At 59.0% G+C, this 27,756-nt stretch overlaps 1 protein-coding gene and 1 long non-coding RNA gene across 2 annotated transcripts in view; one reads left to right on the top strand and one right to left on the bottom strand.

Annotated features, from left to right (window-relative positions):
* SZT2 (SZT2 subunit of KICSTOR complex) overlaps positions 1 to 27,263 on the top strand; it is a 51,081-nt gene extending 23,818 nt beyond the window's left edge. Inside the window, exons 16-72 of the mRNA XM_040627415.1 lie at positions 95 to 310; positions 708 to 786; positions 1,017 to 1,111; positions 1,373 to 1,541; positions 1,744 to 1,858; positions 1,972 to 2,085; positions 2,292 to 2,462; positions 2,632 to 2,726; positions 2,969 to 3,092; positions 3,191 to 3,355; positions 3,446 to 3,650; positions 3,955 to 4,070; positions 4,175 to 4,421; positions 5,180 to 5,321; positions 5,479 to 5,571; positions 5,714 to 5,792; positions 5,896 to 6,189; positions 6,352 to 6,493; positions 6,650 to 6,757; positions 6,845 to 6,908; positions 7,113 to 7,298; positions 7,672 to 7,839; positions 7,929 to 8,007; positions 8,143 to 8,214; positions 8,399 to 8,600; positions 9,358 to 9,457; positions 10,161 to 10,290; positions 12,020 to 12,172; positions 12,251 to 12,353; positions 12,444 to 12,549; positions 12,637 to 12,748; positions 13,379 to 13,497; positions 13,604 to 13,768; positions 14,014 to 14,098; positions 14,247 to 14,411; positions 14,492 to 14,659; positions 14,992 to 15,125; positions 15,526 to 15,692; positions 15,837 to 15,934; positions 16,027 to 16,159; positions 16,283 to 16,413; positions 16,516 to 16,616; positions 16,689 to 16,865; positions 17,071 to 17,338; positions 17,435 to 17,514; positions 17,602 to 17,727; positions 17,851 to 18,050; positions 19,997 to 20,087; positions 20,250 to 20,330; positions 20,413 to 20,487; positions 22,903 to 23,116; positions 23,445 to 23,598; positions 23,750 to 23,872; positions 23,974 to 24,379; positions 24,509 to 24,625; positions 26,202 to 26,270; positions 26,394 to 27,263. Coding sequence (XP_040483349.1) covers positions 95 to 310; positions 708 to 786; positions 1,017 to 1,111; positions 1,373 to 1,541; positions 1,744 to 1,858; positions 1,972 to 2,085; positions 2,292 to 2,462; positions 2,632 to 2,726; positions 2,969 to 3,092; positions 3,191 to 3,355; positions 3,446 to 3,650; positions 3,955 to 4,070; positions 4,175 to 4,421; positions 5,180 to 5,321; positions 5,479 to 5,571; positions 5,714 to 5,792; positions 5,896 to 6,189; positions 6,352 to 6,493; positions 6,650 to 6,757; positions 6,845 to 6,908; positions 7,113 to 7,298; positions 7,672 to 7,839; positions 7,929 to 8,007; positions 8,143 to 8,214; positions 8,399 to 8,600; positions 9,358 to 9,457; positions 10,161 to 10,290; positions 12,020 to 12,172; positions 12,251 to 12,353; positions 12,444 to 12,549; positions 12,637 to 12,748; positions 13,379 to 13,497; positions 13,604 to 13,768; positions 14,014 to 14,098; positions 14,247 to 14,411; positions 14,492 to 14,659; positions 14,992 to 15,125; positions 15,526 to 15,692; positions 15,837 to 15,934; positions 16,027 to 16,159; positions 16,283 to 16,413; positions 16,516 to 16,616; positions 16,689 to 16,865; positions 17,071 to 17,338; positions 17,435 to 17,514; positions 17,602 to 17,727; positions 17,851 to 18,050; positions 19,997 to 20,087; positions 20,250 to 20,330; positions 20,413 to 20,487; positions 22,903 to 23,116; positions 23,445 to 23,598; positions 23,750 to 23,872; positions 23,974 to 24,379; positions 24,509 to 24,625; positions 26,202 to 26,270; positions 26,394 to 26,537 — 8,035 coding nt within the window. The 3' untranslated portion in view covers positions 26,538 to 27,263. The remainder of the gene's footprint in view (positions 1 to 94; positions 311 to 707; positions 787 to 1,016; positions 1,112 to 1,372; positions 1,542 to 1,743; positions 1,859 to 1,971; positions 2,086 to 2,291; positions 2,463 to 2,631; positions 2,727 to 2,968; positions 3,093 to 3,190; positions 3,356 to 3,445; positions 3,651 to 3,954; positions 4,071 to 4,174; positions 4,422 to 5,179; positions 5,322 to 5,478; positions 5,572 to 5,713; positions 5,793 to 5,895; positions 6,190 to 6,351; positions 6,494 to 6,649; positions 6,758 to 6,844; positions 6,909 to 7,112; positions 7,299 to 7,671; positions 7,840 to 7,928; positions 8,008 to 8,142; positions 8,215 to 8,398; positions 8,601 to 9,357; positions 9,458 to 10,160; positions 10,291 to 12,019; positions 12,173 to 12,250; positions 12,354 to 12,443; positions 12,550 to 12,636; positions 12,749 to 13,378; positions 13,498 to 13,603; positions 13,769 to 14,013; positions 14,099 to 14,246; positions 14,412 to 14,491; positions 14,660 to 14,991; positions 15,126 to 15,525; positions 15,693 to 15,836; positions 15,935 to 16,026; positions 16,160 to 16,282; positions 16,414 to 16,515; positions 16,617 to 16,688; positions 16,866 to 17,070; positions 17,339 to 17,434; positions 17,515 to 17,601; positions 17,728 to 17,850; positions 18,051 to 19,996; positions 20,088 to 20,249; positions 20,331 to 20,412; positions 20,488 to 22,902; positions 23,117 to 23,444; positions 23,599 to 23,749; positions 23,873 to 23,973; positions 24,380 to 24,508; positions 24,626 to 26,201; positions 26,271 to 26,393) is intronic.
* LOC121102104 lies at positions 27,262 to 27,748 on the bottom strand. The gene is made up of 2 exons (XR_005834184.1): positions 27,535 to 27,748; positions 27,262 to 27,416 (listed from the first exon to the last, which is right to left on the bottom strand). It is a non-coding gene; the product is annotated as an uncharacterized LOC121102104 (long non-coding RNA).
* Positions 27,749 to 27,756: the final 8 nt, after the last annotated feature.

The following is a 27,756-nucleotide window of genomic DNA, read 5'->3' as shown; positions in this document are numbered from 1 at the left end:
GTAGAGGCTGGAGCCCAGGCCTGGGCACATGGGAGCCCCAGCTGAGGCTCAGCTGGGTCTGAGTGGAGATCGAAGGGTTACCTCTATTGCCCAGGTATGAGAAGCTACCCCTGGACTACCGGGCGCCCTTCTTACTGACACTGGAGCCACCGGGGCCACTGCCATTGGTGTCGGGCCGCTCAGCCTCTTCCAGCCTAGCGTCGCTGTCCCGCTACCTCTACCATCAGCGCTGGCTCTGGAGTGTCCCCTCAGGCCTGGCCCCCGCACTGCCGCTCAGCGCCATTGCGCAGCTCCTGTCCATCCTTACTGAGTATGTTACCCGGGCCCAGCCGGGCAGCTCAGGGCGGGGAGAGAGCAAGTGTAGACTCTGGGTTTGGCCCTGGCAGAAAGCCTAGGTCAGACCCTGCCCCTCTCTGAGCCCCTGTGCTGCCACCGCCATTACGCACAGTATTTAGCTCCGAGCAGCACCTGCCACTGCCCTCCCCTGCCTCCCCTCCGCCCCCCACCCCAGTCGACTTATTTTGGCCTGTGCAGCTAGGACTTGCTGCACCTGGGGCACCAGTAGTCTGAGCAGGACTGCCAGCAGACAGGTCTGCCTGGTGGCTGCTGGAAATGGCCACGTAAGTGGCTCGGGGGTCAGGGGGATGCACTCTGAGCGTGTCTCCCCCTCTCATCCCGTCCCCACCCTCACCTTCATGGGGCTTCAGAGTCCGACTCTCCGAAGGCTTCCACTTCGCCTGCAGTGGGGAAGGGATCATCAACATGGTGCTGGAGCTTCCGGTTCAGGTACGTGAACTGGAATCCCTCGTGACGTCTCCCTGCCAGAGGCTGTCAGCACAGGGACACTTGCCGCTCAGCTGGGTTGGGACTGCTGTAAACTCGGCCTCATGGGGACCCTGTGACCAGAGGACCCAAAACCTGAGGCCAGTCCCAGGACAGTGTGGCGGGGGCTGGGGTCTGAGGGCCCGAGCTGGCGTGGCCGAGATTTACCCAGGATCTCCTGTTCTGGCCCCCAGAACGAGCCCCTGGGGCAGGCTGCAGGCGAAGAGAAGCACACCTGCGTCATCCAGTACATCCTCTTCCCCCCTCACTCTACCTCCACCAAAGACAGGTGAGACCCATGTCCTCTCTGGGAGTGGCGTCTCTCCACATTCCCACTTGTCCCTACTGGCCCTGGAGTTCTGTCTCACGGGCTGTTAGAGAGTCAGGGTAGGGGGTGCTGTTTTCAGATGCTTCATCAGGCAGACACTGGTCCCGAAAGGCCACATAGGAGTTACATCCGTCCTGTGTTCCCTCCATGGACTGAGCCCCTGGCACTCGGCTGTGGATCAAATTCTCCTCTCTGCCAGGCTCAGGGCTCCTCCTCCTTTAGCTTCTCAACAGATGATGACAACGACGTGGAGGTTGAGGCCCTGGAAGGAGACTCAGAGCTCAACCTGGTCACCGAGGTGTGGGTGGAACCTCAGTATGGGCGGGTGGGACCCGGCCCTGAGAGCTGGAAGCATCTTCAGGACCTGACATACTCTGAGATCCCTCGAGCTGTGAGTGACCTCTGAAAGAGCCCCATGCCTTACCGGGTGAGGCGCCGTCCCCTCTGGAGGACCACAGCCTGTGGGCTTCCTGGTCCCTCCGAATCTCTCTGTTCTGCCCATCTGTGACTGTGTGTGCTTCTTTGAGAGCTGGACACCAGAGTACTCTGGCCTCGGGCAGGCTGACCCCTGACCTCTGCTGTGTGTGCCCTAGCTCCACCCTCGGGATGCTGCCTGCATAGGCTCCATGCTGAGCTTCGAATACCTGATACAACTCTGCCAGAGCAAGGAATGGAGCCCCCTGCCCCCCGAGCCAAGGGTCTCTGATGGTCAGTGGGGAAGGGGCCCCTGAGGGGGAGCTGGAGAGTGGAGGGTGGGGAGCAACCATAGCTGGGGCATCTGAGTCTCACCGTGGGTCTCGTCTTCCTGCCGTCCCTCCTAGGATTGGACCAGGGAGGAGATACCTGTGTCCATGAGATCCCTTTCCATTTTGACCTAATGGGACTGTTGCCTCAGTGTCAGCAGCTCCAGATGTTCTTCCTTCTGCTTTCCCGAGGTGGGTGAGCTTCCTACTTACTGACCCACAGGGCCAGCGGGCGTGGGAGTGATGGGCACAGAGAGTAGATGAGTCTGCCAGTGAGCAGATGAGTGCTGGGGCCAGAGGAGGCTTGGAGGCTGCATGGGGGCCGCTGTGGTCAGGGCTGAGCCAGCGTGCTGGGCAGCAGCAGGCTCTCGGTGCTGAGCGGAGTGTGTGTCGGGCAGAGCCAGAGGGCGTCCCCCTTGCCGAGGGGCCCTGTCCCGCCAACGACATGGTGCTGTGCCTGCTGCACAGCTGCCTGGGGCAGGAGCTGAGTGACCGGGAGATCCCGCTGACCGCTGCTGAGCAGGCCACCTTCTTGAGTGAGGTGCTGCGACGGACCTGCCACAGTCCAGGTGCGCTCCCGCCTCTTGCCTAGATGGCACACTCTGGCCCAGCCCCCTTTTCCCCACCCTTGGTGGGGGGGGTTCTGTCTTTGGGTTTTGGCCTCCCCATCTCTTCACCTCATAGCCCTGCATCTCCGCTGGCCCTGCCTTCGTCCACTCACCTCAGCCCCCATTGTAGGTCCAGAGGAGCCACCTGCAGGGGGCCATGGGACCCTAAAGGATGGAGCAGTCGACAGCACCCGAGGCAGTGGAGACTCAGCGCTCTCTCCCCTGGTCAGCACTGCTCTGTCTCCTTGAGCCCGTTTTCCCACCGACCTCCTTCCGTTAGCACATACACATGCCCGACTTTCTGTCACCGGAGATGCTAAGTGCCTCCTGCCAGAGACGGGATACTGTCACCTCCCTTTGTCCTGAATCTTAGAAGCTATACTTCGAGCTGCACTCCAGGGTGGATGAAGGGAGCAGGGGTTGGGTGGTCCCTTGCAGATTGCGCTGATTTTGTTTCTTTCTTACAGGGTGGAGGCCTCCCTGAGACTCTCAAGCCTCTCCTCTCTGCCCAGCCCCCACAGTGGCGCTGCTATGCAAGGCTTGTGACTCCCCAGCATGTGTTTCTAACTTTCCTCCCAGCTACCTTCTCAGGTGCCACCTGCTCACCTTTGTCACTAGACCCAGGTACAAGCCCTGGACTCCCCCACCAGCCCAGCAGGCAGCTCTGACTTCTCTTTTTTTCTCTTCAGATGTCCAACAGCTGGCTGCCTATGGCCTGGAGGGACCCTCTCAAGAGGAGACCAAGCCTAAGTTCGGGGATTGGAGTGGGGCAGCCAGCCTGAAAGATCTGGGAGCACCTGGGGTGAGGCCTGCAAAGGCCCAGGTCCCCATGCTCAGTGTCACCCCAGCCGGTGGTAAGGTTGCTGACTCTTAAGTCAGTTAAGCAGGAGCAGGAACGGGAAGAAGTAGAAGGCTTGGAGACCATGTGACACCTCTTCCCACAGGCACTGACCAGAACCCAGGAGACCTAAGCCCACCTTTCCGTCGGGACTTACAAGCTTACGCTGGACGTCAGGCTCCACAGACAGAGGGTGCAGATGGTCCCCGGACCCGATGTCCTGTTTACATCTATAGCTGTGCCCTGGAAGCGCTGAGGGAGCAAATGGTTGGCCTGCAACCCCCTCAGGCACCCCGAGACCTCATCTTCCGGTGAATACCCTCAGTGTTGACCTAGGTCCTCCCCCAGCCACGGCCCCCAGCCAGGGCTCGTGACCACCACGCTCCGGGTGGTGTCCAGGCGTCTGGACAGACAGGTGGATGATCAGTGTCCGGACCTCCGTCCATGGCCCGCCGACGCCTAGCTTAGCTTCCTTCAGCAAATCAGCTGGACGTGCTGGGCCATGAATATATTCGGTAGAGACATATGGACAGTCCATGGGAGCGTGGGTAGATAGGGAGTCTGAGATATCCCTTAGGAGAGTTGGCCAAGTTCGCCCCTCCGTCCTATTTGTAGGACTCAGTTCCTCGACCAGCCCTCCGCATCCTCAGCCTGGATGGAACCCAGGTTCAAGGAGGCAGCCAACCATTGTGCCTTGCTGCAGGAGCACGCACAGCGATGCTACGTCCGTGGTGAGGGAGCGTCAGGGAGGAGGGGGGCCTTGCGGGATTACGGGCATGGGGACTGGAGGGGCCGTTCCAGAGCTTGACCGTCATGGCCCTTTCCGCTTCCTCAGGGCTGTTCCGGAGTTTGCAGCAAGCGCAGAGTGTCTCCTCGCAGGACTTGCTGATAGCGGTCGATGCCTGCGAGGAGCTACTACAAGAAGTAGACATCACCCCTTTCCTGCTTGCACTGTGTGGCCACACACGGGGTTTGCCTCAGGCACCCCCAAGCCCTGGGCCTCTCAGCCCTGGGCCCTTCAGCAGCAGCATCGAGGAGGGCCCCGAGCCTCGGGAACGAGCTGTCCTGGCTTCTGAGTCCAGGTTAGGACGGTCCTGGAATGACGTGTCGGGGTTGCATGAGGTCCGAGCCAGGCGTAGGGCTGTGCGAGGTCATGCCCACACACCGGGGAGGCAGCTGGCTTCTTGCTCCCACTTATCAGTCTCTTCTTTTTCTCTCCTCTTCTGGCGTGGAGTGGTGAGCTGGGTGAGGGGTAGAGTTGCCGGCTGCCATCAGTGAAAGTAGGAGCTTGTTCTGGGGACCCTCATGCAATAGTAGTAATTCCTGGAACCACTCTGTGAGTTTCAGAGTGTGTCACTCGCTGCTGAGTCCCCAGCAGGTCCCTGATGAAGGGAGGGAGGAAGGCCAGCGAGCAGACAGGTGTGTGTCTGGCCCTCTGCAGTGTATTAGCATCAGGGATACAGAAGAAACACAGGGAGGAGGGTGCTGATGACGCCAGGCCCAAACTCCAGCCCAGTTCCCTGTCTGGAGCTCTGGACCCTCTACCTGTCATGCCCCGAATCTGGGCATTTTCTCCCCACCTGTGTTCTTCCACAGTGAATGAGATCACCCAGTGGTCTGAGTCAGAAAGCTGGGAGTCCAGTCGTTAAGAAACGTGGGGGTTCGAGCCAAAATGTGTGGGGTGGTTCTCCTTACCTCTGCCACTGCCTGTGCCGTCGTGCTAAGCACCCTTGCTAGAGCCAAAGACGGTGCGTGCTGCTCCCAGTAGGGAAGCAGGCTCCTCCAGGATTTGTTGGCTCTTAACGCCTCGACGCCTCTCACCCCCACCCTGACCACTCAGCATAGAGACCGAGGACCTCAGCGAGCCTGAGTTTCAGAGCAGCCGTGTCCCTGGCAACCCAGACCCTAGCCTGGAGATCTCTCTGACGGACGTCTGCCAGCTCAGAGGAGAGGCGCATGACGCCCTTCATAGTCTCATCCAGGTGGGACGCTTGGTGGAGGAAGAGGAGGGTGGAGTCGCGCCTGCCCCGGTGCGGTGTGCTCTCCTGGGGCAGGGTGCGTAGATGTTTACTCTAGGCTGGGGGGAGTATTCTGCTGAGGGCCGGCTGGCATAATAGTCTCCTCCTAACCCCCTAACAGGAGAAGTTCCTGGAGATCAGCGGTCTTCACTTCCGCACGGTGCCCTCCAATCCACACTACTTCTTCTATTGCCCTCCATCCAGCCGGCGAGAGGTCAGTGGCTTCCTCTCTTTGTCTCAGACCCCCAAGCCATAGCCCCACACGCCCACCCAGATCCTTTTGACTCTTGGCTCCTTGAGGCTCCGATGTGACTCTTGTCTGGCCTTGGATAAAGCTGTCTCTTTCTTTTGCTCAGGATGAGGGCCCCCGGGACACAGTAGACAGAAAAGTCAGTGACCTGGAGTTCTCAGAAGCTGAGCTCATAGGAGAAGAAGGTGTGTGGGCAAGTGGGGAGAGGTGGGAAGGCTGCTTCAAGCCAGGATTCGGGGCCCTTTGCCAGCCTGCCCCAATAAGCACACGACGTGCATCCCCGTCTAGGAGACACGTCAGCCTGCTGTGTCGTCACCGAGAGTGACCCAGAGCTGGAGGTAGAATACCGCGAGAGCCGTGAGCCTGACCTGGGGCCGGCGGGGCTTGACTCCGCCTCGCTGTCAGATGCAGACACCGTGAACCCTGATGAGGACTCCTTCAGTATCCTGGGGGGCGACTCACCGACGGGGCCTGAGAGCCTGGTGCGTGACCTGCCGCCTCTCTTCCTGCACCTCACGTGCTCTGTGCGGCTGCGCGGGCAGCACAACTCAGTCCCCGTGTGCAGTCTGCCCACCTGCCTGGGTGAGTCTGGGGTACCCCGGGCGGGACACAGGTCCCAGTACAGCCCGCCTGCCTGTTGGGGGGTCGGGGGCAGAACCTACGGCTATAACTCATTAGCACAGGGACTTGAAGTCTGTGCTTGTCCCCGGGCTCCAGCAACCCCTGACTGTCCGCCTCTCCCAGGCCAGGTGCTTTCCAGTCTGGAGGGCCCCCCCGTTGGAGGCCGAGTGCCCCTGAGGGACCTCAGTGTTACCCTGGACGTCTTCGTGCTGACCTTGCCTCTGGAAGTGGAGCTTCCCCCGACCTCGGACCCTCAGCACCACCGGTGTGGCAGCAAGTTTGGTGGGGGCGGTCTGGGCCTTGCTGGGGTAGGGGCCCATTAAAGGAATCTAGGGACGCCTTAAGGATTCCAAGAAAGGAGTGCTGAGGAGGTCTAGGAAGAGAGTAGTTGATCTTTGACCTTCACTCCTACCCTATTCAGGTCCACGTCTGAAAGCAGTGCTTCATTCCCACGATCCCCAGGGCAGCCATCATCTTTAAGGTCGGATGATGGCCTGGGGCCCCCACTGCCACCCCCAGAAGAAGACAGGTACTTCCCCTTCCGCCTCTCAGAGTTCCTTGCTCCTTGTCAGTTTTGTTTTCTGGAAACCAACATCTAAACCTTTCTTCCACTTAGGCACCCCGGACTATCCAACTTGGCCACACCCCACAGACTGGCTATTGAGACCACCATGAGTGAGGTGAGGGCCTTCCCTCCCCCAAGCTAAGCACTGTAACTGATACCCTGGCCAGCATATGAGTAAGGAAGGGGCCCCTTTATTCTGGGATCAAAGTAAGGACACCCTAATCTGTGAGGCAGGGTCTTCTAGTCTGCGAGGGAGGTGATGCCCCAAGTGGCAGGGGAGGTGCCCTTTGCCACTTCCCGGATTGCTCTGTGATTATAGATCCACTGGTTGCTGGAGGATGAGATGGTGGGGGCCCTCCGAAGAGGGGGCATCCCACAGAGCCCTGCCCTGCACCGGGCAGCTGCCCACATCCGTAGCTCTCCTGGACGCAGCACCTGCCTTCGCCAGACCCTGCCACTGAGTTTTGTGTTTGGGCCAGAACGTTCCCTCACACAGTTCAAGGAGGTACGCTGCCCTCATAACACCCCCTGGTCATCCTGGGGCCCGTTCTTCCCTGGACTCCAGATACAGAAGTAGAAGGGCCTCTCCTGGTTTGAGTCCGTAGCATTGCCCTCCGGACAGCCTCCTCACCACATTGTCCCTCACCCCATGCCTGGCAGCCCAACTCAGTGGGAAGAGGAAGAGACCCAGCCTCCCTCCTTGCCACCAGGCCTTATTGAAGTCTAGGCAAGTCCCTGACTCTCTGGGTACCTCAGCAATGGGGGTGCCAGTGTCTGCTTCACCAGGTGGTCGTGAGGATCTGATGAGGAAGTGTGGGGTGCCATGAATAGGCAGGGCTGCTCTTGCCTTAACTGTGACCTTGGCTCCTGCTCCCCAGGAGTTCCGCCGCCTTCACCTCCCTGGCCATGCTCTTCTTGAGGATCCTGACAGTGGCTTCTTCTTTGTGGCAGTTGGCCAACAGCCAGGGGCATCCCAGGGGGAGCCCCCTTCAGCAGCCTGGGCTTGGCACAGCCATGAGGATAGGGCCGAAGGCATCGAAGGGGGGGTGAGCCTTTCCTGGGATGACCTGGAAATGGAGGGGGTGGAGGTAGATGTGTGGGGGCTTGTATTCAGTTCTGATTTCTTGCCCCTCAGGCCCTGACAGCCAGCCCCCAAGCCCCTGGCTCCCCAGAGGGTTCTGAGGGCGCTCCACTCCTCAGCCTGCCACAGGGAGGTAAGAGAGGACTTGGGCAACAAAGTCTGGGGGCTAGGACCAGGGACTTGTAGATCCCTGGCCCTGTTTCCATTTTTGGACGGCGGTCCTGAGCAAGATCAGTAGAGGTTCCAGGCCTTTCCCTTCTCTTCCCAGGGAGCCAGCCTGGGCCCAGCCGGGGACTGAGCCTTATGTCCAGTCAGGGCAGCATGGACTCTGACCACCTGGGTAAGCTGGGACAACGCGGGGAGGACTCTAAGCTGATGGGAGGCAGACGCAGGGCTGTGCGGCAGAAGGACTGGGCAGGGGACATCAGAAGGGACTGACGTGAAGGGACCAGGCCCATCAAGCCTGATACGCTTGGAGGATCAGATGAGCCAAAGGATGGGGCTGAACTTCACGTTTGACACAGGTTACGATGGTGGCAGCAGTGGCTCAGACAGTGAGGGTCCCAATGAGACCCTGGGGGAGAAGGCTCCCTTCACGTTGCAGACCCCACCTGGGCCAGCACCTCCCCAGCCTTCGTTCTCAGGCCTCTCTGGGCCCTGCCTTCCTGACTTCTGGCTCATCGTTCGGGTGCTGCAGGACCGTGTAGAAGTGTACGCCCACGCACGGTAAGCAGGGCCCTGCACCCTGACTCCGATGTCCGCTGCTTTCCCCTGGTCCCACAACACTCCTCTTCAGGGTCGTTCCAGAGTAAGACTTGGGACCGAGGGTTTGGGCAGGGGTCTGACTATTCTGACCACTTCCCACAGCCTATAGCAGAGCAGGTCACTCTCTGCTTTCCTAATGGAGTTCAGAGCTGGTAAGATTTGGGCTCCTAGCCAAGCATTAAGAGCTTCCACAGTTCAGAGCAGCTTCAGAAGTTGACATGGGACTAACAGGTGATATTTACCAAGCACTTACACGTGGCAGACGCTGTTCTGAGTGTTCCGCCTGGATCAGCTCCTTTCATCTGTGCCACAGTCCTAGACTGTATTATTCTCCTTGTGGCAGGGGTGAAGAAACTCAAGCACAGGTAAGTTAAATACTTGCCCAAGGTCACAGGAAAGGGCAGATCCAGGACTCCCAGCAAGGCCCCCGGTTAAATATGGCTCCTGTCATGGGGTGGAGTGGGTTTGAGAAGGGCAGACCACCCTCCTGCTGAAGATCTGGGAATGGAGAGAAAGGAAGCTTTGGTGCGCTGCCCTTGTGGAAGCTGATGAGCCTGGAGTCTGTGCTTCCATAATTGCTGCAGAGAATTCCGCTCTTCCCGTTTCCACCATGTTTGCCTCCCTCGGTCCAGTCCTACTCTCTTTTCATGGCTTCTCTTGGCCCCAGCTCCCAAGCCCCCGCCCCCCCAACTGTGTCTGAGCCATCCCTCCCCTCCAGGAGCCTGATTCGGGAGGATGGGGGGCCAGGCACCGAGTGTCGCCACCTGCAGCAGCTCCTGGTGAGGCGAGTTGGGGAGATCTGCAGGGAGGTCAACCAGGTAAGGGACAGCTGGGAGCAGGGCTGTCTAGGCTTGGGACACTGCTCAGCGAGGAAGGGCTTTCCAGGAACTTGACCTTCGGAGGCTCTAGATCCATCTTGGACATTTCCTTAGACACCTAGTCTGGGGTGCTCTCACTCCCTGGGCTCTGCAAACTGGGGCACGCTCCCTCACCCACTCCCAGTAACATGGGTCACTCTCCCAGACCCTGGCTGTGAGCTGTTCATCTGCGGCATTGCGCTAGCATTAGGGATATAATAGTGAACGTGACAGGGAAACCCTGACTCTTTAGAGCTTGCGTCGAGTGAGGGAGATAGACATTGAACAACTAAATTACATGAATTATTTCCACTACGATTATGAAGAATCATACAGAAGAAAAGTAGAAAGTGCGACGAGCACGTAGGACAGGGTCTGACCTTCTGAAGTGTCAGGGAAAGAATTTATTTTTTTAAGCTGAGACCTGAAGGATGGGGAACAGATTCTGGCAAAGAGGAGGGACGAGTGTTCCTAACCTGGAATTCAGAACCCTAAGCCCGGTGACTGTGAGACACATCTCTGACGCCCCCAGTGATTACTGATGCTCTCTTGACCACTGACCCCCCGTGATAACGGACATCCTCTCTGGCCTTTGATCACCCCTGACCGCCACCAATTGTATGAGGACTATTTCAGTTCCCTGATACCCGGCTCCTCCTCCCAGCGGCTGCTTCTGCAGGACCTCCATGACAGTCACGTGTGTAACTCTCTTCTGGTGGCCGAAAGTGAAGAGGATCTGTGGCGCAGCGAGACCCCCTTCCACTCCCGTCAGCGGGCACCGCTGCCGAGCGATGGTGAGACCCCACCCAGGAGCCTCCCTCATGGGCTGCTGCCGCCCTTCCTGTGTCCCTACTTGGGTGAGAAGATGAAGGTAGGGTCACCGTGACTTGGTCACCTGTGCCAGGAGAGCAGAGAGGATAGGACAGAAAAGGGTCACTGAGTTTGGCTGTTGAGAGTTCCCGTGTGTCATTAGTGAAAGTAGTTTTGGCGGAGGGGTGGGACTAGGAACCAGGGGAGACAAGTGGGAGGATCTTACACGGGTGGGGCAGAGAAGAAAGACTCGTTCAGGTATTGTGGCAGGCACACAAGGAATTTGACAACAAGCCGGACTCGAGCACATGTATGTTCCACAGTGAAGGAGCCAGGAGACAAGGAACGGTTGAAGAACACAGGAGAAAAGGGACTGTGGAAGGGGCACTTGTCTTCCTAAGGCTGCGCCTCTGCCTGGCCCCACCTTCCTTTCCAAAATGACCATCTCTCCCCTTTGGGTAATAGGGCCGAGGAATGGTGTGGGGGAGGGGGTGAGCGAGTCGGCCAGGTCACAGGTGGGAGAAGATCAGAGGGGAGGAGCTTAAGGCCTGGTAGGAGGATTTGCCTTCAGATCGGCTGTCCCTCCTGACAGGCAGGCACAGGACCCCTTTGGGCTTCCTGAGATTTCTGGTTGCGGTTAGGAAGTCCGATACTCTTCTCGAGATGCTAATTGAAGTCTTGACACTTCGCTCTCTTCTCTTACTCCTGATGACCCCTCACCCCAGCTCAGAGGGGAAAACCAAATGATGTCCTTCCTTTGCAGTTCTCTCATCTGGTTTAAAAGTAAAATCAGACCACTTCTTGTTTTTAATATTCTCAGCAAGTCTATAGGTGAACGTTCCTAACAGTCCCGGACATCACATCTCTCAGCACATCCTGAGGTGTGCTCCATATCACAGCACCATTCCCCTAATTAGCGGACTTCCCAGGGTTTGATGGCTTATTCTGCACATTGAGCATGAGCTAGGATAGCCGCGCACCTTTGCTGCAATGCCTTCTAGCAGCGTGCGACAGAAGACGGTCAGAGCCCGGAGACGGCGCTTCCTCATTATAGTCTCTCCACATGGTTTTGCTAGAGCCCTCAGCAGCCAGCATTCCGTTCCAGACAGCCTCCTGTGTGCTCTATACGCTGCTCACATCTGGCAGCAGTTCTCTGGGAAACCAGTTGGCCACTTCTGCCGTACGGGGAGGCTCATCAACCTGGGAAGTTGGAAAGGGGCAGACAAGCACTGGACTGTGTCCTTGGGCTCCTGCATTCTGCCCTGCTGCCCTGTGGTTTCTTTTGGAATAGCTGTCCTTCAGAGCAGTGTTTTCCCTGACTCTGCGGGTGTGTACCAGCACTCCTGTCGTCTTGGTTCTAACGGGGTTCTCATTGCCACTGCCTGTGAGTACGTGGACGGGGTGTATGTTATATATTACATTACGACACAGCCAGAGTGTCTTGACATTATCTTCAGGATTTTCTCATGCTTTGCCTTACCTGACACCTCTTCTTAGCTCCTTCTCCACATGTCCCTGAGACCCTTTGTGCTGTGACCTGGCTTCCTGAGAACATGGTCCTGCCTTGTTATCTGAAATGACTCTTTCCCCTGCAGGGTAATAGATAGGGCCCAGGAGTCCTGGGGAGTGAGAACAAGTAGCCAGTTCATAAGTGAGAAGTAGGAGAGCAGAGGGCCGTGTTCCGCTTCTGATCACTGTCTCCCTTCTCCCCAGATTACGCTGCTGATGAGAGCTGTGCACCCCGAGGGTATCTAGCCGCCACAATGCAGTTTGTCCCTGGCCATTTCTCCTGTGACGTTGTATGGGGAACCGTGATTCGAGTCCATTCGCGCCTGAAAATGGGGCCCAGCATGGGGGTCTCTCGGGGTGTGTGATGGGTATGAGAGGGCAGGCGGGGGGGGGGACCTGGAGAAGGGGTGTCCTGAGCCCCTATTATTCCCACAGCCATCCAGGCCCTGCGCTCCGTTCTTAATGCCTTTTCTGTGGTGAACCGGAAGAATATGTTTGTCTATCAGGAACGAGCAACGAAGGCTGTGTACTACCTGCGGTACGTGGGCCCCGGGAAGAGGTGGTAAAGCAGGGGTAAAGGATGGTGGCAGAGGCGGTATGTCCAAAAGACTGTGCCGCTCTCTCCCAGGCTCCTGGAGACGTCCTGCAGCGAGCGGCCATGGGAAGGTGACACGTTGCCCCCCTCCCTAGCTCTGTCCCGAAGCCAGGAGCCCATCTACTCTGAGGAAGCCTCAGTACGTATCACCCCCACCCCCGATGCCCCTGTGCTCCCTTCATACTTTGCCCCCTGGAGCCAGGCCCTGACCCCAGTTTCCCTGTAGGGTCCTCGGTCTCCCCTGGACATGGCTTCTAGCCGCAGTTCCGACACTGCTCGTCCTGTGGGCCAGGTGGACAGGCATATCCAGCTGCTGGTGCATGGCGTGGGGCAAGCAGGTAAGCGCTGTGTGGAGGGGGCAGGGGAGTGACCAGAGGAGATTCTGGGATCCTCCCGAGACTTCTCTTAGCACCTTTCTGCTCTAGCTCATGCCGTGCTCTGGGTTCCCTCAAGCAGGAGCCGGGCGGGACAGACAGACATGTTTAGAGGGTAGGCCTTGCAGGTGACTGAATGTAGCTCGAGAAAGAGGAGTCATTAAAGCTGACCCTGAGTATCTGGCCTGGATGACTGGGTGGATGCTGGCTCACCGGCTGGAGACCAAGGGCAGGTTTGGGGTGAAGGTCATGCGTTCAGTTTGGGCAATGTGAGCATGAGGTACCCTGTAGGCAACTGGCTGTCGCAGCTCACGTTTACGGCTGGTTTAACGTGGACGGGGCCTTGCGCTAAGACCGTTACCTACCAGGTAGATGTTATTATTACTCCCATCTTACAGATGAGGACACTGAGGCTTTGAGAGGTGACACTCACCTGTGCAGGTACACAGTGAACTAGAACCTGGCAGAACTAGAGCCTAGTGCTGGCTGCCTCCAGTATGTGGGGGGATGTTCAAGTCTGGTAGTCAGGGGCCGGTCTGGGGGTTGCCGGCTCCTCTGCCAGGGTCCCCACCTTCCTGCCGTGGCTGTGTCAAGGTCCAGAGATTACCGATGAGCTAGTACGGGTCCTGCGTCGGCGCCTGGACGAGGCCACGCTGGATGTCATCACGGTCATGCTTGTTCGGAACTGCAAGCTGACACCCGCTGATGTGGAGGTCAGCTCCCTCCCAGCCTCTGGCCGCCCTCCGAGGCTCGGGTGCGGGGACAGTCTGTGCTCTACCCTCTCCGGGCAGCTCTGACGCCCCTCCCTGCTCTCTGCAGTTCATCCAGCCGCCCAGCAGTCCCCCATCAGAAGTGCTGCATCTGGCCCTCCCTGCCTCCTGCAGGCCCTGGCTCCCTGCCCTGGCCTGGTACCTGCGGCAGAGCCTGCTGGTCTTCCTGCACTCTCCCAAGTACACGGACAGCAACAGCCGCAACCACTTCCAGGTGAGCTTCGGCCCCTTGCCGCGCTCCCCTGACTGCGGAATCCTTCCCTGCGGGTGCCCGCAGCTCCCCTTCGCCTGTGGACCTGGATACACCCTGCCTCCCCCACCCCTGCGCCTTTATTGTCTACCTGTGTCTTCCCGCGCTCCCGGCGATGCCTGTCCGCCGTTCCCCGCTGTGGATACCATCCCCTGATGCTTCCCGTCCATCTGCTTGGGCTTAGTTCTCGGTGGTGCTTCTCTCGCCAGCACCCGCTGCCACCACAGGGCGGCCTCCCCGACTTGGACATCTACTTGTATAACAAGCCTGGTGGACAGGGCACCGGCGGCAAAGGTACGACGCTGCAGGGCGCAGGCCTGTGCCACTCCCGCGCGCTTGCAAGAGCCTTTTCCTGCCTTGCGGCTGACGGGGCCTTGCCCAGCCTTACAGCTCAGGACGACCTGGAGGTCTTGGGTTTGAGCCTTCGTGTGGGTTTCTACAGGGGTTGCCTGCATCACTCTAGCATTCGTGGATGAAAGCGGGAGCCCCATCTCACTGGCATCATGGCCCCCCTCCTCTCCGGGGCCCCTAGACCCACTGCAAGAGGAGGAATTTGAGCAGCTGACCCAGGTCACTCGCTGCCCGATCGTGCCGGACAGTTCTTCAGGTGGGCCAGTGGAGGGTGTGTTCAGTTAATGCTCTGGGAACCAGAGGGCACCCTCACGTCACCCCCGTTCTTTCCTCCAGCTCAGAATGGGGCCCCACGGCTTCGACTGGATGTGTGGGAGAAGGGGAACATCAGTATTGTGCAGCTGGAGGAGAAGCTCCGGGGAGCAGCCCGCCAGGCCCTGGCTGATGCCATCATGGAGCTGCGGCTGCTGCCAGCCTCGCTGTGTACAGAGGACACATCTCCAGGTACGTGGGGTCCAGAGAACGTGCCAGGCCCAGGCAGTACGCTGTTTCCGGTGAGGTTGCAAAGGTGGGCGTCCGGGAAGGCATCACAGAGGCTCCCTCTGAAGTACACATTCAGTTGTCCTTTATCTTCTCTGCGTCAGCAGGGCGACATGCCAGCAGAAGTGCACACGTGCAGTTGGTCCTCCTCAGGAACCCCTCACACAAACACGTAGCTGTCAGCTGCATACACCGACATTGACTAACAGGTGGAATAGGGGGCAAGTCGCTCTCATACCGTCTGAAGTAGGCATTGGTGGTCAGTGACAGGAGTCTGTCACGTCTCATGTCCACAGGAAGTCTCCGGAGCGGGTCGTTGGAAGCTAAGAGCCCTGCGGGCCGAGCTAGCACCTTTCCCCCTGGCCCCGGCCCCGGGGAGCCTGTGACTCCCCCCAGCAAAGCTGGCCGGCGTAGCTTCTGGGATATGCTGGTAATGAGAGGGTGGGAAGAGGTGGTGGAGTTGGCATCTGCCTTCGTGCCCGTCCCCTAACTCCCCTACACCCCGTAGACCTGGCCCCGGATGGCCTGTTACATAAAGCAGTGCTGTCCCTCGGGGGGTGCAGCGGGGCAGGTTCTGACGTAGCGAGCCTCGGCTTAACAAGCGCCCTCACTTCCCTTTTCTCACGGAGCCCTCACAGCCGCCCGCGGGAGAAGTAGGGCTTTTACCAGTGAGGGTGCCAGGGCTCGGGAAAGCTGAGTGCTCCCCAAGGCCAGAGCCTGCCCCTGGGCCTCCGAACCCCCCAGGCTCTCGTTACTGGTCCTCGACACCCCCATCCTTCACACCATCCCCCTTCCCAGCAGCACTTCCTCATTCACTGCCTTGCCCCCAGAGTAAAACAGAATGTGGGGACTTGGGTTCCCCCAAAACAACTGATGACATTGTCCTGGATCGGCCAGAAGACACCCGGGGCCGGAGGCGTCACAAAACTGAAAGTGTTCGGACTCCGGGTGGAACTGAGCGGGCACCAGGCCCAGATTCTGGAGCCCAGAGACAAAGGTGTGTGTGTGTGTCTGTCTGTCTGTCTGTCTGTCGTCTTGTCACATCATGGGGGGTTGTGAAGTCACAGGTGGGTGTTGGGTGTATGTAAGCACACACGCATCACGTGTGGAGGTGGGGCTCTTACTCCCGCTGTGTCTTCAGACGCCGGACCACACAGCTAGAAGAGGGTGAGGTGGGGACCCTGCAGCCTGTGTTTGCTCGTGTGACTCAGCGCTGGATGGAGTTTATGGTTCAGATTGGTGAGACCCCAGCACCCCCGTCCCCTGTACTCAACCCCATGGCCTGGTCCCCATCCTACAGCCCCACTGTGACTTCTCTGCCCCGGTTCCAGGTTGTGCCTCAGTGTCCAGGAGCTCCACCCACATGGTGTCCCGATTTCTCCTTCCATCTGTCCTCTCTGAGTTCACCACTCTGGTCACGTCAATGGCCGGAGACACCAGTGTCCGTGTCTTTGAACAGCATTTGTGAGTTGGGGGTCTCCTGGGGGCTGAGCTCAGACAGGTGGGGGCTAGGCCTGGGAGGTGATGGCCAGGGAGTGGGGCCATGCATGGTTGGTCTGCTCTCTGTCCCTCCCTTCCTCCCTCCAGGGGTTCAGAGCCAGAGATCTTCAGTCCTTGCTCCCTTGGACAGCTGGGCCCAGCACCACGCCCCGCAATGGAGCGGCATCTGCTGCTTCTGGGAAGGAACTTCTTGCAGTGGAGGAGACCAACCCAGCAGGGTGAGGGCATGGCCTAGAGGGGGTGAGCTCAGAGTTCTGCGGGGGCAGGATGGGCTCCAGGGGATCTGCCTCCAGACCCCAATTTAGCGCTCCCCCCTCCAGCTGCCAAAGCCGTGCAGCGCTTTGAGCCAGGAGGTGACGGGAGCTCCGGGAGAAGTGCTCCCCGGCAGAGGTTCTTGCTGCTGGAGGTCGTGGACAAGAAGGTAGATGTGGGGCCAGGGGCTGGGTGGGAGAAGGGGTGCAGTGATCTCACTGACCCTACCCCTGACTTCCAGCTGCAGCTGCTGACCTACAACTGGGCTCCAGACCTGGGAGCGGCGTTGGGCCGAGCGCTGGTTCGCCTCGTGCAGTGGCAGAACTCGCGTGCCCACCTCATCTTCTGCCTCCTGAGCCAAAAGCTTGGGCTCTTCCATCATTACGGCCAGTTGGACTTCCCGGTGCGGGATGAAAAGGTGCCCGTTGCTCGGGCTCCCTCCTCTAGTTCTGGTTCCTACGGGATTAGTTCAAGGAAGTGCCAGTCCAGAAGCAGGGGAGAGGGGACAGACTGAGGGCAGAGGCAGTGGGGGGAGGGAGCATCTGAGAGAGGAGGCCATGGGTTGGGAGAGGGTGTCTGAAGGCAAAGGCCCTGAACCCATTGTGACACTCCGTCTCTCTCAGGAGCCAAACCCGTTCCTCCTGCCTACCATGGAAGCGGAGACCCTCATCCGGAGTGCAAGCCCCCCCCTGAGCCGTGAACAGGGCCGGCTGAGTGCATCCTCTCGGGGCGGGGGCCCCCTTCCCCTGGATACATTCCCCTTCGATGAGGCCCTGAGGGATATCACGGCTGCCCGCCCCAGCTCCTCACTCGGTCCTGTGCCCAGACCCCCTGATCCCGTCACCTACCATGGACAACAGTTCTTGGAGATCAAGATGGCAGAGCGCAGAGGTGAGGGCCGTGGGCTGGGCAGGGGCAGTCTGTGGAGTGTGGGAGGGAGAGGAGTGACAGCTCCTGGGGGCCGTGACTAATGCCCGCACCCCCCAGAGCTGGAGCGCCAGATGAAGATGGAGAACCTGTTTGTGACCTGGCAGCAGCGTTCTGCCCCAGCCAGCATGCCCATCAGTGTGAGTGGCCCAAGCCCGTGTCCTCCGTGAGCGTCCTGTGATCCTTTCCTGGCCACCGTGCTAGCACTCACTGCCTCATCTCCCCAGGCCACAGAGCTTGAGACCCTGAAGCAGTCGTCCCGCCTGGTGCATTACTGTGCCACGGCCCTGCTCTTCGACCCCGCTGCCTGGCTGCATGGGCCCCCAGAGACCTCTGGGCCCTCCGAGGGCCAGGTGAGGCTCCAGACTCCTGGGTTTCTCCCATGGGACTTCCCTTTAGCCGCCGTGCCCTCCGTCCTTCACTCCCGTGGTGCGGTTGACAGCGGCTAGAACCTGCCTTAATCTCCACTCCCACAGCGGCGCCATCGCCCCGAGTCGGGGGCTGGGAGCCGGGAGGCCCCTGCGAGCTGCGAGCCCTCGGACGCACCTGCGCCGGGTGCCCGCGAGGAGCCTTGGCTGAAGGAGCTGAGCTTGGCTTTCCTGCAGCAGTACGTGCAGTACCTGCAGAGCATGGGCTTCGTGCTCGTGCCGCTGCGGCCCCCCTCACCTGCCCGCAGGTGAGCCCCCTTCCTCCCCTCTCGCTCCCCTCCCCCGCTGCAGGCGAGGCCCCACACAGCCTCACTCTCTTCACCCGGGCCCCATCTGAACCACGTGGGCCTTGTGCACGTCAATCCCACCGGGCAGAACACATCCACGAGGGTCAGGGTCGCCTTCGCACGGGCCGCAGGCTCGTCCTGTGAGCCTCACGGCCGCACAGGTGTGTGCACAGCTGCGTACATCCTCACAGGCTCACGCCCACGGCCGTCTTGCGTGCTGACGGCCGGTGTGCATCCACGCACGGGGAGCTCCTAGGCTTCTGGATCTGGGGCTTAATGATTCCCGGCCCCATCACCGCAGGGACCTCTCCGGGTATTTCTCACGGTTCGTGGCCCAGGGAGCCCTGTCCTCGCCGAGTTAGTCTCTCTCACCAGGGACCTCTGCGCCAGGCCCGCCTGTGTCACTGTCCTCCGGCCCGTTGTGGGGCAGTCGTGACAGGTCTGAGTCTTGCAAAGTAGGCAGCTCCTCTGTCACCACCTTTCAGCTCCCCAGAGCACAGTGACACACGGCCACCTTTCCTGTCCTCCATCACATTTCAGATTCCCATTTCTGTGGCCCCTGCTTTTATGTTCCTCTCGACACCGGAGCCTCCAGATTCTGTGTTCTCAGCACCTTCCCAGTGGCTGTGGGGACGCACCTCTTCGTGCTGCACACGCTTACTTCTGTGTGCAGGTTGTACTTCTTACTCGGGACACCACGTGGCCAGAGCGCCGGTTCCAGCTCCTTAGCGTTTCTGAAACCAGCTGTCCAGCTCCCAGCCTCCCTCCCTGTTCCAGGCATTAGGAAGAGAGGACAGGCCTGCTCCTCGGGGACCCCGCCCCTCTCGTTTCTGGGGAGGGCCCGAGGAGGAGCTCTGCTTGCTGCCCTCTCAGGTCCCCCTAAAGGAGCGTCTCTGAAAGACTTCAGTTTCCATACTTTCCATTCAGTTTGAAGCTCTTCCCAAAAGTCTGGGTACCTTTTTAAAACAAAAGACACTGGGGGCACCTGGGTGGCTCAGCCAGTTGGGTGTCTGACTCTTGATCTCAGCTTAGGTCTTGATCTTAGGGTCATGAAATCAAGCTCCACGCTGGGTGTAGAGCCTACTTAAAAAAATAAAATAATTTTTTTAAAAAAGACAGTAGGGTGAAAAATACGTTTCTAGAGCCAAATTTATAGTTAGACCTTCCTCTCTCACCAGTCTTTAACCATCACCAATCACTGCTTAAGTCTCGTTCCAATTTCCTTGAGGATTAAATGAGACATTTCTTTTCGCCAGAGGCTTTGACACACAGCGCCCCCCCCAACCCCAGATCGCCAGCAAGAGCTCTGGCGGTGCATAGCTCCCGAGGTAATGCGTGAACCCTGCTGGCCCTTGCTGTTTCCCTTGTTCGCAGTACCTTCCCTGCTTCTCTTCTCCCCTTACCTCTGAGTTGAGTAGGCCTGTGGGACCCTAAAACTGCCATTTCTCAGTCAAAAGAGAACCCCTTTTTCCTCTCAGAGGAAGGTACCTAACCAGGCTATCAAGCATATCCTTGATTTTTCCTCTTCCCCCAATCCCCACTCCCCCCAGTACAGGGACATCTCCATCCCCTCATGGTGTCTCCCCGTAGTCTCAGCAGCTTCTCACGCCCTAACCTGACCCCTCTCCTCTCACTGGTGGAGAGGGGCCTGCTCTCTACCCCCCCACGGAACACTCCTCCAGTTTCCCCTTAGAGCAGGAGCTGCTGCGGAGCCCTACCGCGTGCAGTCTAGACCTGGACTCCAGTCGCAGCTGCTTACACAGCACAGTACCCCAAACAGGTCCTTCGCCTCTCCAGCCCCGTCTCCACTCTTGCAGAACGCTTGCCCGTGAAAGCGACTGTGGGTCTACTGGCCAGACTGCTTCCCCACTGGCCTGCCTCATCCTCCTCCCTCTTCTTTTCTGCAGCACCAGCCGGCTGCGGGCCATGGCTATCCTTGGAACGGAGGGTCGCGGCTCCTTCTCCTGCCCTAAAACCAAGACTGACGGGAGCCCCAAGGTAATGCATCATTGTGTACCTTCCCTGACAGTGCCATCAGCGATGCCCCAGACCCAGGTGTCACTGAGCCAGAATCACTGACCCAGAGGACTCCCCTGCTGGTTTGAGGCTTATGAATCCCCAACCCTTGCCCTTGAACCCTAGTCTTTCTCCTTTCTTTAGAGCACTGGCTCTCCGGTCACCACCTACCACCTGCAGCGGGCACTGCCCGGGGGCATCATCCTCATGGAGCTAGCTTTTCAGGTGAGCGGGAGGAACAGTGAGTGGGGAGAGCCGGACCCACCCGTCTCTTGCCCTCCTGACCTCATCTTCACCCTCTCTCCAGGGCTGTTACTTCTGTGTCAAACAGTTTGCCCTCGAATGTTCCCGAATCCCCATGGGCCAAGCTGTCAACTCTCAGGTATGTGGTGGGGACAGAGAAATAGAGGATCTCAGGCATAGCGCATCCCCAGTGCGCTGTGGCCAGTAAGAGGAATGCACGGGTCGTCTGGTCCAGTGGTGATCTCTTGCTGGGGACTGGCCAGGTCAGTGGCCATTCCGGCACCACGACTGGGTCATCCACCCATCAGCCCCATTCTGGCAGCGGGCCAGAGCTATATTCCACCATAGCACTGGAGGCAGAAGGTGCCCAGCACAGTGGCTGGTCGGGCCCTGTGGTCATCATGGCACTGACAGGAGCTCGGCACTGTGGGCGATCCATAACCCTAGATGGTCAGTGAGGACCTGTGAACATAGTGGGTAATCTGACACATGGGTACGTCTGTGCCATGGGCAGTCCTGGCCTGACCTAGAGCTGGAGACAGCCAGGCTTTGTCAGGATCGCCACTAACACTTAGAATGAGGACCAGAGTTCCCAGCCACACGGCATACCCCTGGCACTTGGTTGTTATTTATGTCCCTGTCTGTCTGCCTCAGGGCAGGGCCTCTCTACCCATGAGGGCCCAGCTCCCAGCAGTGCTCAGAACGAGTCAGGATCGAGTGAGGTCAGGGACCTGAAGCCCTCTGGACTTGAGTGAGTTCTGCTCCTTCGGTCACCAGGCAAGTTGTGTGAGGGCCTGTGCCTTCTTTGTGCCTCTCATCTCATTCCTGGGATCAGGATCTGACTGGGCCTAGTCTGCCTGACTCCTCGTATCTGGATAGTTCGCATCCAGCCAATGGATGGTGGTTGCCTTTGCCTTGAGTGTGGACACCTAGTCCAGACATCATGGGATAAGGTGACCCAGAAAGCGTGGTGACTTTACGTGCAGAAAGCTCCCTGGGCCAGAGTGCTCCAAAGGGCTCCAGAGGGAGCTCTGGAGAGGCAGGTACGTGTTCACACTCTGCTGTCCTGCTTGTGGGAAAGACCCAGCTCCGTGACTCTCTCGAGCTTCTGGAAGTCCTTGTGGCTTTCTGCCCCTGATCTCCATCCAGTTGGCTCTGTCTCCCCTACTTGTGTAATCGCTGACCCTACGTAGATTTCTAAATCGCTTGTACTGCTGCTGTTGTTACTAAGTGTGGGGGATGCGTACTCAGCGGAGGGGAGAGTTTTCCTCCTGCTGCGCACATAAGGGGACCTGTGCCCCCCACGGAGGTTTAGTAAGTGCCCCCTGAGCACACGCTAGTCGGCGGCAGGACTGGGGCTGAAATCCAGGTCTGTGGCCGGAGCCCTCAGCTAACACACACCATCATGCACCATCCCCGACAGCCAGGTCAGCGACGTCCCTGAGCCTGAATTATGTCCCCCGGCCTCCCTCACTTCTTCCCCTCCTCCATGAGCATCTGAGCGCCTTCCCCGGGCACCGCTTAGTGCTCGCGATCGTCGTAATCCGTGGGCAGTTCAGTTTATCACACGTTCTCTAGCTTTACAAAGACCTCTGCTTTATCTCTGTGTGGGTGAGGGAGCTGAAACCGAGACACTGTGACTCAGCCAAGACCACACGGCTACTCTGACCCCTAGGCTGTCGCTCCTTCGGCAGCCAGCTCTTTCCTTTTCTATAACTCCTGTGCCCAGTGCTTTGGAGGGCATGGGCGTGTAGGTCCAGCCAGCCAGGCACCACGGATCCAGCCGCTAACACACTCTCGGTGGTGGTGACTTCCGCCAGGAGAAGCACCAGCTCCGTGTCTCTGTCTGCCTTTCTTCCTCCGTCCATGGTTCATTCATTCATTCACAGATCAATTAGAGGAGGCCCACCCTGGCCTAGCCTTGGCAGGATGTCCCAGAGGACACTTCACGAACAAGTAGGAGCTAGCCAGATTTGGGGAGCAGGGAGAGCAGCATTCCAGGCAGAGAACAAGCAGGTACAAGAGTGTGAAGAGAACATGGGATATCTGGGAATAGCAGGTAGTTTGATGGGAAGGTCAAGGTGGAGAGGTGGGAGAAGCCAGGAAAGACTTCCCAGGAGCACATGCCATGCCTGGCCTCCCCTGGCCGCCTGCGTAAAACTGCGGCCCTTCCCTAGATTTTCCATAGATTTTGCTTTTCCTAGATTTTGCTCCTCTCCCAGTGTATCCCCAGCGCTCAAACAGTACCTGGCAGGCAGTAAACAAGTATGTTTTGCATCAGTGGGTCTGTGCCGGACTTTAGCAGAACCTGGGCTGGAGTACAAAGGCCGATCTATCAAAACAGTCATAGTTTCACGTAAACAGAATGATAGTTCTGTATGAAAAAAGAATACACTGAGGGCTTCCCACAGAAGTCATTCCGGCAGAGGGGGTTCCCCTGGGCCCACAGCAACAGGGGGAATACGAACTTCCTCTTCCCATGGGAAAGGGAGGGAGACGGGAATGTGCTGGGCAGCCTGCCGGGTCCTGACCGGGTCCCCGCTGCTCCCCCCAGCTGTCCATGCTGTTCACGGAGGAATGCGACAAGGTGCGGGACCTGATGCACGTGCACTCGTTCAGCTACGACTTCCACCTGCGCCTCGTGCACCAGCACGTGCTGGGCGCCCACCTGGTGCTGCGGCACGGCTACCACCTGACCACCTTCCTGCGCCACTTCCTGGCCCACCACCCCGACGGGCCGCACTTTGGCCGCAATCACATTTACCAAGGTCGGTGCCCAAGGGCAAGCCGGTGAGCCAGAGATAGAACCTCTGCACCTCCTGTCCGGTGCTGTTAATCACCTCATGTCACTTGGACTGTGTCTCCGTGTTTCTGGCTTGTGTCTTAAGTTCTTCACACTGTTTCCTATCAAAGTTTAGACCCCGCTCTCTGTTCTGAGCCACTTTGGGCCCGTCTCCATGTTCTACAGGACCTTAGGAGCCCCCGCAGAAAAGCAGAGCCAGTCCACCTGTCAGAGCCTTAGGAACGTCTGTCCCCTGTCCTACCTATGCAGTGTGTCTGTCGCACGCTCAGGGTCTCCTATAACTTGCCCCCCAGGGACACTGGAGCTCTCCACGCCGCTCATTGCTGCTCACCAGCTGTACAACTACGTAGCTGACCACGCCAGCTCCTACCACATGAAGCCGTTGCGGATGGCCCGGCCCGGAGGCCCAGAACATAACGAATATGCCCTGGTATCGGCTTGGCACAGGTGAAGTTGTGGGGGGGGGCGGTGCCAGCATGTGCTCTGGTGGAGCTGAGGTCGGGGCCATCGGGCAGTAGGGAAACGTGTTTTCTCGAGCCAGAGGGATGGGCTTCATTAGAACCTTGGGGCTGGCATCTTCCCCACCCCCACTGTACAGCTCCGGCTCCTACCTGGACTCTGAGGGGCTTCGTCACCAGGACGACTTTGATGTGTCCCTGCTGGTGTGTCACTGTGCTGCACCCTTCGAAGAGCAAGGAGAAGCCGAGCGGCACGTTCTGCGGTCAGCAGATCCCCCACCTCGAATTGCGCAGCCTCCCCTGTGCCCTCGCTCTCTGTGTCTCCTGCTCTGATCACCCCATTCCTGCCCCCTCCCCACCACAGGCTGCAGTTCTTCGTGGTGCTCACCAGCCAACGAGAGCTCTTCCCCAGACTCACCGCTGACATGCGCCGGTTCCGGAAGCCACCCAGACTGCCCCCTGAGCCAGAAGCTCCTGGGAGCTCAGCTGGTAGTCCTGGGGAGGCCTCAGGGCTTGGTCTGGCCCCTGGACCAGCTCCCCTGTTCCCCCCACTGGCTGCAGAGGTGGGCGTGGCTCGGGCACGGCTGGCTCAGCTGGTCCGCCTGGCTGGAGGGCACTGCCGTCGGGACACCCTCTGGAAGCGCCTCTTCTTGCTCGAGCCTCCAGGGCCTGACCGGCTACGGCTAGGGGGGCGCCTGGCCCTGGCAGAGCTGGAGGAGCTCCTGGAAGCAGTCCATGCCAAATCCATTGGGGACATTGATCCCCAGCTGGTAAGCGGCTGTGGGTTCTAGAAGGGGCTGGTTTGGATACTAGGGATTCTAGCAGCAGCCAGGGTAGAGGGTGCAGAGATCTCAGGTGGCCCTGGGACTGCAGATCCAGCCCTATGGACCTTCCCCTAGGACTGCTTCCTGTCCATGACGGTCTCCTGGTACCAGAGCCTTATCAAGGTTCTCCTAAGCCGCTTTCCTCAGAGCTGTCGCCATTTCCAGAGCCCAGACTTGGGAACTCAATACTTGGTAAGTCTCTTTGAGACTCCTCTGAAAGGGGAGACATAGCCAAATGCCTCATCAGAGAGATGAGAGGTCCCTGAAGGAGCCCCAGCCCAACTAAACAAGGTCTGCTTTGGCAGGAAGCCTAGATGGAATGGAATCCATGTGAAACTCTTCAAGCACTGAGCACGAGCCTCGACATAGGATTCGTGAGAACAGCCTAGGGCTCTGACCTTAAAAGCTCACAAAAAAAGCACAAACCTTTGGCTAGAGACTCTGAAGGCCAAGCTCTGGAACCTTATCAGTGGTTGTTCTTAGCGGCTGAAATCCCAAGAAGGACCGCAGAGGCTTTAAAGCCTCGTTACCCCAAGTGTGGTCTTCACACCAGTGGTGGCGGCAACACCTGGGAGCTTGCAGACTCTCAGGCCCCAGCCCCGCCGACCCAGCACGTGCCGTCCAGCCCAATCCCCAGGCGCACGTGAGAGGCTGAAGCACTACCTGGGCCCGGTAGAGGGCAAAAGGCTCAGGTGGTAGCCAGAGAGCGTGGGGGTTAAGAGACTGAAGAGGTGGGCCTGATGAGAGCAGTGGCTGTGGAGAGGAGATGTTCAGAAGAAGACTTCAAAAAAAGTAGGAACTTGTCCGTAGGGAGGGGTCCCGCAACACTGCTTGTGGGCAAGGCTAGTTTCAGGGTGCGAAGGGGCGTCCTGGGATGCTGAGGTGAGTTGGTAAGGCTGCAGTTGTGCAGGGGGTATGAGCAGATGGGGGTGCTCCTGTGGGTGGTGGGAGTGCTGAAGCAGGCGTGGCTTTGGGGGAAGGGTGACGAGTCAGAGGTCGTGAGGCCCTCCCAGGACCACATTCTAGGTTTACGGATGCTGGGGCCCAGAGAGAGAGACCTGGGCAACAGCTACATGAACAGGTGGTCACTGAAGCCTGGGAGTAGAGGGAATCACCTGGAAGAGATCACAGAGCTGAGCAGAGGGGCAGTGAGGCACAGGGGGACAGTCCCAGGGGACTGTCAAAGAGCTACAAGACCCAGGGGCGCCTGGGTGGCACAGCGGTTAAACGTCTGCCTTCGGCTCAGGGCGTGATCCTGGCGTTATGGGATCGAGCCCCACATCAGGCTCTTCTGCTATGAGCCTGCTTCTTCCTCTCCCACTCCTCTTGCTCGTGTTCCCTCTCTCGCTGGCTGTCTCTATCTCTGTCAAATAAATAAAATCTTTAAAAAAAAAAAAAAACTACAAGACCCAGGACAGGAGGCAAGGAGGGGTTATGCCAAGGGTAGAGAACTCTCCGTCACTGACGGGCTTCAGTGTGCCAGCTTTGTGCAGGGCCTCCAGATAGACGAGCTCTGAAACCTTCCAGTCAGGCGCCTCCCCCTCATTCTGAGGAGGCTGGTCGGGCTGACAGAGCCAGCGAGGATGAGCACTGAGGTTCAGTTCAGAGACAAGGTCCTGGCTGACTGGAATGCACGTGGGCTCGGGTGTGGTGATGGAAGCAGGCCTTCCTCACACCAGGCCCACTTCCAGAATGCCCTCAAGGAAGGTGGATACTGCCTCAGGTGACACAGACCTCACTCCCCATGTCACTTTGTCTTTCACTGCAGGTTGTGCTGAATCAGAAGTTCACCGACTGTTTTGTGCTGGTGTTTCTGGATTCCCACTTGGGAAAGACGGTGAGAACAGGGGTGAGGGGCTTTGTGTCAGCCTAGTGGGAGGCTCCCCCGCGAGCCTGCTGAGGTCCCTGCTCCCCGTGCCTGCCCTCCCTCAACACTGCATCCCCGCCATGTTCCCCACAGTCTCTGACAGTGGTTTTCCGAGAGCCCTTCCCGGTACAGCCCCAAGACAGCGAGAGCCCCCCTGCCCAGCTGGTCTCCACCTACCACCACCTCGAGTCCGTCATCAACACAGCTTGCTTCACCCTCTGGACCCGCCTCCTCTGAGGGCCAGGCCAGTGAATGTCACCGTTCCTCAAATCATGGGGGTCTGTAATATTGTACACTTGAAGCAGGACTGACCAGCCCTTCTGGGTCCAGACACTGAAGGACACCAAAAGCTTTGTGACTAGATCTCAGGGGTCTGCAGCCCCAGCCTCGAAGTGGGAGCTGCCCTCCCCAAGCACTTGCCTCCACAGGGCTCCAGAGGGGCAGGTGAACTCCCTGAAGTGCCCATCTCCTCTCAGGCCCTGGACCCTTTCAGAAAGGGTCTCTACCTTCCCGCTCGCCTGGTGGAGTCCCAGGAATTCACACGAGTGGCAAGCGCTCACCCCCGAGAGCTCCTCTGCCTGAACGCTGCCTCCAAGTCTGGTTGCCGTCAGCCACCCACCCCCACGTTGAGCCCTCTGGTCATTTCCCGCTTGAACATCATTGCTGGACGTTGCCGTTGAGATTCGACACCTTGGTTCCAATGCCAGCTCTGCCTCTGAAGCCCCTGTGACCACAGGCAAGCCCCTCAGCTCTCGGACCTGTGGTTTCGGGCGTGTAAATGAGGAGGTGGGCTCAAAACCCCCGTGTGCACAGCAGCACTGGCGCAGGAGACCGGAGCACTGGAGCTTGAGCTGTGTGTCCCCTCTCGTCCCTTCTCACCAGGGGGGAAGCAGCCCCGGGAGCGCAACAGGTTAGACACTGTGTGTCCTCCCCCCGCCCAATAACACACATGTGGCAAGTGTTCAGCAGGTGGTCTTTAATCCAGGAGATGGGGGCTGCAGGGCACCCTGTCCCCAGCGGCAGGCAGGCGCAGGGCAGGACCTCACCGGCCAGCCTGTGGGCGGCCCCGCCTATCCCAGTAAGAGCGAAGCCAGTTCAAGCCCTCCACTGTGTCTCCTGAGGAGAGAGGGAGGTGATGGCCTCAGCCCCCGAGGAGAAAAGCAGCCGTGTCCCATACCCATCCCTCCAGAGCTCCCTGCCCCAGGGCCCGGCCTGGAGCCCCCACCCCACTCACCTTGAGGCCGGTACTCGCACCCCACAAAGCCCTTGTAGCCTTCATCCTCCAGCAGTTGGAATAGATAGGGGAAGTTCAGCTCTCCGGGGCTGTCGGGCTCCCCCCGGCCCGGGACCTGTGCCACCTGCACGTGCCCTAGACACAGGTGAGGGCAGGTGTGGGGCCCAGGCTCCAGCCGAGTCCTGAGGGACTGATGCTGGGGGGGGGGGGGGCACAGCAGAC

Source organism: Ursus maritimus, unplaced genomic scaffold (assembly GCF_017311325.1).
Source record: "Ursus maritimus isolate PB19 unplaced genomic scaffold, ASM1731132v1 scaffold_12, whole genome shotgun sequence".
NCBI classification, from domain to species: Eukaryota; Metazoa; Chordata; class Mammalia; order Carnivora; family Ursidae; genus Ursus; species Ursus maritimus.
The sequence above is the reverse complement of the archived record's forward strand: the minus strand, read 5'-3'. Positions and strand labels throughout refer to the sequence as shown.